The 7,422-nt window shown below is 43.1% G+C and overlaps 1 protein-coding gene across 1 annotated transcript; it reads right to left on the reverse strand.

Moving 5' to 3' along the window:
- Positions 1-1,017: 1,017 nt before the first annotated feature.
- Positions 1,018-7,193, reverse strand: LOC115557156 (alpha-1,3-galactosyltransferase 2-like). The gene is made up of 3 exons (XM_030374763.1): positions 7,154-7,193; positions 3,089-3,257; positions 1,018-2,447 (listed from the first exon to the last, which is right to left on the reverse strand). The coding sequence occupies exons 1-3, from the start codon at positions 7,191-7,193 to the stop codon at positions 1,760-1,762; spliced, it is 897 nt and encodes a 298-aa protein (XP_030230623.1). The 3' UTR covers positions 1,018-1,759.
- Between the last annotated feature and the right edge of the window lie 229 nt (positions 7,194-7,422).

The raw sequence follows: 7,422 nt of genomic DNA on the forward strand, positions 1-7,422 counted from the left end.
GTACTGATAAATGAAAGATTTAAGTGAAAACATCCATCCCCACACCCCCCCTGGTCACGATCACCACCACCACCAAACTCTACCATCCCTGTACAGACACTTTTCTTTGCCTTGTAAATTATTAGATACATAATTAGTTAGAAAATAGTAAATGCGTATGTAGCATGCATATGCTACACTCCACCTAGGTGGCTTCTGCTGGTCCAAGACAAAGGACGCAGTTTGGTGATGTTGGAAACCAGTTTATTGTAAGGTTTGGTAGACTATAATACATGTCGAGTGGGGAGGGCTGGTTAAAAACTAGCTCTTTGATTTCTTCCTTTTCCAAATTTGGATTCATATATGTGAACACACACACACACACACACACACACACACACACACACACACACACACACACACACACACACACACACACACACACACACAAACACACACATTTCCTCTAAACCCTTTTATTTTGTGCCTACTTCAACCTCAGGGCTATTGGTTGTCAGTCTCCCTTTCTTTCTCTCTCTGGTGGCTCTTTAGTGGCTGGAGTTCACAGTGACAAATCACTGAGGATTACCATTATAATTTGATAACCTCTCCTAGATCGCATGATCGCTGTCCCCGGTTCATCCATCAACTCTTGTGGAGTGCCTGCATGAGGTACGGACCCCCATATTCCCTTCATCCCTATAGGCACCTGTAGCGATCAGCAGTCTTGTTTGTTGAGTTTTGTTATCATCTGAGTAGCCCTTCTTTCTCAGGAGATAATGAATGTGTAGGAACCCTGCATGTATCTGTGTCATCTGTGTCAACTGATAAAGACAGTTGACACAGATGACACAGATTGCTCTCTTAGGCAAATTTTTGTGGCTGTGTTAAATTCAGTGTTAAATTCAAAATCTACGATTTTTTTAATTTCAATCCAAATGTTTGAGCCCTGATAAAGGAATAACCAATTGCTTTAAAGAAGTAAAACCTACTGAAACTTAAACCATAGAAGAGTCTTTATAGTCTTGTTTGGTCATGAAAAAAACGTTTAATTCCTGCTATGTTTTAAATGTGATAGTATGATGTTCTATAAGGGTCTTTATGTGGCTATGAAAGTTTAGGTTTGCATCTGTAACAACAAGAACACGATCTACCTGTGTTGGCTGGAGTGAAGGTCCAAGTTCCACCCAACACTACCTCCGTCCTTCGACGGATCTTATTGACTTTGCATGCGGCGCTCGCGAAATGCATTGTGGGTCCGCCCGTCCATTCAGCTCCGTGGCCTGCGTCAAAAAGTTGAGAAACGTTCAACTTTTCATGCAGCGCCGGATCCGTCGGCCAATCAGATGCGGCTATGCAAACACACTTCACGCGTCTACTGGATCCATTTTGCAATAACAAGCACGAAGAAGCAGGAAATATCTGGCCGTTAAATTTTTTCAAAGAAATGTGGAATGATAGGATTGTTTATAGTCACCTCTTGTTTGTGTCATCTTTTGTATTTATATGCACACATTGGCTTTGTTTAGTTTTTCTTAAACCAGCCATCATCCACATACACTCACACAGCTGTGTTCATAGTAAAAGCAAAGCAACTTTTCTATTTGCATTATTTGCATGGGATTAAACACGCTAAGAAAATGGGGCTTTAGCCCTCTATCGACTGTTCGAAGAAATAGCTATACGCCATAACATTTGTCCATTTCTTAAAAAATAAAAAATAAAGCTTAAAATGCTTCCCAATGACATCACAACAAATAAAACACTCCCTGTCTCCCATTTAGACATTGGGGCGCAGTTCTTTGTAATTCTTTGGCGCCCAGAGTAGCCTGGCCACACGTATGTCGCTCTTCTGGCCAATGAATGGGTCCCAGCAGTACTCTGGGGAGAGCACCTTGCTGGGTCTGTGCAGCCAAAAGTATTTGTTGAGGTGGCTCTCGTCGTGCCACAGTGCCTCCACGCCGTTCTCCATGTCCCGCAGGATCCCCTGATAGCAGACCTCGGCCAGGGCCTTCACGCTGGCGCAGGAGCCTCCGAACACGGCCGCGTGGTAGTAGAAGTCCCCCGTCACCATGAAGGCGCTGGACTGCGGGTTGTGGTCGTACGTGTACAGCACCTTGGGGAGGTTGTAGTACCAGGCGTGGAGCAGGGCCACCAGGTCGCCCAGAGCCTCCGAGCCGAACCTGGCCGTGAACACCTGGTCCACGTCCATGCAGAAGACGTGGGTGCTGCTGTGGCGGATGACAGACTCAATGGTGTCCGCGATAGTCTTCATGCGGGCCATGGAGATGTCCTGCCAACGGGAGTGGCCCTCCACTCTGATGATCTCCAGGCTTCGCTGAGGGCCCAGCTGGAGGTCAGGCACCTTCTCGGGCAGGTCTGTGAATATGTAGTACCTCACCGGGAGACCCACCATGAAGTGACGCTCAGAGGAGTTCAGGAAGGCCCCGAGGTAGGCGTCCAGGTACCTTGGAGGGGGAAACAAGATTTTTATATGATTATAATAAACAAACCGTAGTATTTTTGTACAATTATGAATACTAATAGAAAGTCGATAGTCTTTATAATTATTTGATAGTAATGATAATAATGATAATAACAATAATAATATCAGTATTATTGTTATATTATAATTATTTTGGTAATTTTTGGTAATAGTTATAGTAGTTGTACTAGTTAAAGAAGTTATATTATCATCATTGAATAAGTGTATCACTAAATGTTATCATTATAATTGCTGTAGTAAGATTTGAGAGTGAGCAAAAAAACTAGATTTTTAAATTAAACAACCAAATGAACATGTGCTGCCTCTCTGTTCCTTAACGTGCTTCATTTGCACGCCATTGAGAGGAGTAACTTTTTACCTGTGATAACAAACAGCGTAGATTCCCCAAACTAATGAAGTCATGCCGGGAGCTGTCTAAAAATAGAAATCGTCTCATACAGAGGCAGGCGCAGTCCATTCTCAGAATGCATGTCCATCAAGAATAAATTATGCTTATTACACTCAAATAATATAGCGCTAAAATCACCTACAGCACCATGAAATGGACTCGACAGATCATGCGTTCCACCAGGACTCAAAGCTAGTCTCAGGAATCCAACCCACCTGCCCACGGCGAACACAGTGAGCGCCACAGACGATCGATTTGTCCTGTGAGTCTGGTCGTACAGATCAGCCTGGAATATGCCATCCCACATGATGGGAGCTCCCCAGCTTGTGTGTGTTTGAACATCCGTTCTGTACCTGAAAACACCAGGGGGGCGGGGTTTGAGTGCTGTGACCTAATGACAAAAGCATGTGTGATAATAAGCAGGGGTGATATGATGTGGGGATTATTTTTGTGGACTCAAGTGTGAGTCGTCAATCCCAGCATTCAGTCTCTTAACTCTAACAGGCAGCTGCTGTGAGTAACAGACCACTGCTTAGGATGCTATTTCCAACCGTCTAAAAGATTGGAAAAATATAAAATCTTTTTAAAGGGGACATATGAAAATCACCCTTTTCCTGGGTTTTGGGTCTCTGGTGCTCCCACACGCACTCAAACTCTGAAAAAAGTCTGTACATGGTTTTTTGAATGAGATATGCATTTCTGAAAGTACCCCGCCTACAGTTACCCAACGAGCCAGTCAGTTTCGGCGCCCCTCCTGCGTAGAAAGGGGGCACAATTAAAAATGACCTCCCACTTCCCCACCCCCCTCCAATCAGAGCTTAGCTGTGATTTTGTGGACCAGCGGACGAGCGCTGGCTGGAGATGGTTGCGCATTTCAGAAGCAGGGTCAGGGATATTCCTAAACTAGTCAGTTGGCATTTGACTGCCTGGAAGGGAGTCCGGCGGAGCTGTTGGACTACCGCCGAAGCTCTGGCGGCAGTCCGGCAGCTCCTTCGGTGGGAGCTCGGTGGCAGTCCGGCACCTCAGCTCCGGGAGTAAAATCCCATTCTCCTCCATGTCGCGGTTCAATATGGACTTCAGAGAGCCAAGGCCAAAGTTCCTTTCCCCAAATTCTTCTCAACCATGGCCGAAATAACCCCCACTACGAGTCTTTACCAGAGACGTCAGACGCAGTCTTGATGAGTCATAATGTCATCCGAGACTGTGATATTTGGCTGTGATATTATATATAATATTCTATATATTTACCCATATATTATATAATAATAATAATAATAATAATAATAATATTATTATCATGATTATGATTATTATTATTATTATGATTATTATTATATTATATAGATTTATTACACGGGTCTTTTCAACGTTCCGTTCACTTGCATGGGCACTTCACAACTTCCGGCGGTCACTTATTTTTTGATAATTCATTGGCAACGGATGAATAATGACCGCTGTCAAGGTAAACAAAAGGACTTTTTGCCTTTGGTATCACTCCGCACGTAGTGCGGTAACTTGTCAATGTAATAAGCGGGATATGTATCAACCCAAGCGCTGTCGGTTGCTAAGCGACGTCTTGGGCGGACTATTTCTCTGCTGATCAACACTATGAATGCTGGTAACAAATACATTGTAATAAATTGTTTTATTTACAATGAACTTCGCCGGTCATTATCGAAAAATAAGCCCCTTCATGGCGAAGCAAGACACCTCCGCTGCGCGTCGGTGTCCTGTTCGCCCTGTCGGGGCTTATTTTCTCGATATTGACCGGCGTTCTATACATTATCCCTTACATAGAGCTCCGGGAGTCCACAAACAGTAACAATCACTTCTCCTCCATGCTGTGGTTCACTCTGACTGCTCATTGGTCAATTGGCAGCAGCTCATTTACATTAAAGCTACAGACACCAGAAACAGCGCATTCTGAAGGGATTGAAACAGAGGGGAATAGTGGTAGGCAAGTATTTTTTTTCCAAAAACATGTTTTCTGGAACTCATATATTCACCTGTTGGGAAAAGACCCAAGTATGTCTCCTTTGAATCAATACAATAATTTAGTTTGTTATATTTTGTGTCAAATTATTGATTTATTTACAGTTCGCTGGCTTGCTGTACACTATCCCATACATCATGTAACACAAAGCACTTACCAAAGGTCTAAGGTGATGTCTGTACTGCAATCCAAGAGGTTTCTCCTTCTAAAATAAGTATTAATAGGGATCTGCCTTTTCAAAAAACTGATCAAACCAACACATGATTATAAAAACTGTGTATTTTGCTTGTGCTTCTCTTATGCTCATATTGTACAAATTTCTGGTTGTGTGCGATCTAGAACAGACAAGATGGTGGATTCACCTGACAGTGGAAGGAGTGCAGTAAATAATGAAGAGTAGCATTAGGATACAGAGGACCCATCTCATAAGATATTTGTTCCTGTCAAAGGGTATTCTTGAAGAAAGGTGAAAGGTGAAACAGGAAACAAAAGGGAAACATTATTATTTCATTTAGTCGGACCATTTTAATTTGAAATTTGTAACATTTGCTATCAGCTGATTAAAGAAAATAGTTTAACTCTGCAGTCTACCTATACTAGGGTTATCCTGAAACACAAAATAGTAGTTTTTTGCCATGTTACATTTGTACTTTGATTAAGATAGATTGAACGGATAATTCATTTAGATAATTTCATTGGAACATGACGGGAAGATAATCCCCTCAATAAATGCTAAATAGTTGTAACACCATCTATTCCAAGATTATACAAGGTTTTGTTTACTGAATGACAGTAACGGTGTAGGTTTAAAGTGCAGCAGAATAAAGAAGGATAGTACCTCATTGTGGCCTCTGAAACCTGTCTCTCTGACCCTTGCAGCGAGAGTAAACGTTATTCCAGTTCACAGGTCAACTGTACCTTCAGATGGAGAGAATGATACAGAAAACACATTGGTGTCAGAGGTGGGATTGGGAAGATGGCAGTTACCCTCAGAGAAATTGAAGAATTTCAAATCGCTGAGGGGGCACAACCAGAAAAACTATGGAAGGAGCAGTCACTCCCTGGCTCTCCACCAAAGGACCGCCAGTGAGAGGTGAAGCCAATGCGTTCAATGCAGTCTTCATTAAGACTGCATTGACTCAACCTCAAAAATCAGCAGTTGTGCAACACGTAGATCATCAAACGTAATCATATCGTTGAGTGATGAATGTTTTTTTATTATTTCCCACATGATGTTCGATGAATGTTTAGAAATCACCGATCATGTTTAGAATCAAAACATAACTTCTCAAAATCTACAAAAATGACAAGAGATGTTGAGGAAAGTACTTTCAAGTCATCTATGTCCGGTCTCAGGCAAATCTCAGGTCATGAACACAAAGCCAAGTCGAGTCTTTTATCAATGTAGGTCAAGCACCTGTTGCACTGGCTACCAATAACTTTCAGATCGGATTTTAAGGTGCTGCTGCTAACCTATAAAGCCTTGCATGGATTATCTCCATCCTACCTGAAGGACCTGATCATTCCTTATACTCCTTCTCGGTCCCTCCGGTCTTCGGGAGCCGGCCTTCTTTCAGTGCCGAAGGTTAAAAAGAAAAAGGCTGGACAGAGAGCGTTTGCCTATCGAGCCCCCTTCCTAAGGAATACGCTGCCACCAGGGATCAGGGAAGCTGACTCTGTGGAGCTATTCAAAGGAAAGCTCAAAACGCACCTCTACAATCTCGCATTTGGAACATAGGAGTGTGAAAACGACAGATGCGAAGTGAAGACCACTCTGTGAATGCTTGTGCTTTTGTTAATACAGTATACATTCCCACTATGTACTTTTCCGTTCTAATTCACTATTCTGTCTGCTCTAGCGTGTTGCGATGACTGGACTGGATGCCTGGACTCTCCTCATGGTTAACCGGCCAGCACCACATCACCATTTTAATATGATGTGCATGTATTTACCTGTGTGTCAATTATGGCACCCACTGCACTCCTGACCATCCCTGGAAGAAGGGACTCCTACTATGCGTTTCTTCTCAAGATTTCTTCCTTGCTAATTTTTTCTTTTTTTCTTGCCCTTGTGGGGGCTTAGGTAAAGGGGGCTGTCATAAATATTTGGCCTGTTAAGCCCTTTGAGACTGTAATGGTGATTAAGGGCTATACAATTAAAATTGAATTGAATTGAAGTCCACAAATTTGCCACTCGAGTCCCACACAACTCAAGTCATGTGACTCGAGTCCCTCACCTCTGTTATTTACTCCCCCTCAGAGATAGGCTGCAGAAGCACAAGCCCACCTGACAGGCTCTGACGGACGATTGGGCCTTGCAGAAGCATGGCTATGACTCCCACCACCAGAGGGCCAGCTCTGCCTCCTGGGCCCAGGTATGAGACCGCTCTGTCCTGAGAGGAAGACGACCTCTTGCCCGGTGTTGCTGATCTAGGCAAAACCTGTTCTTCAACCGCTGATAATTACGACAAAAATTCCAATATTATTTCCGCGTACATGTTACTCTCTTTCAATTACAATTAATGGTGTATTTGGGTTGTAGAAATGAACAACAAG

The sequence above is a fragment of the Gadus morhua genome, chromosome 13 (assembly GCF_902167405.1).
Source record: "Gadus morhua chromosome 13, gadMor3.0, whole genome shotgun sequence".
NCBI lineage: Eukaryota > Metazoa > Chordata > Actinopteri > Gadiformes > Gadidae > Gadus > Gadus morhua.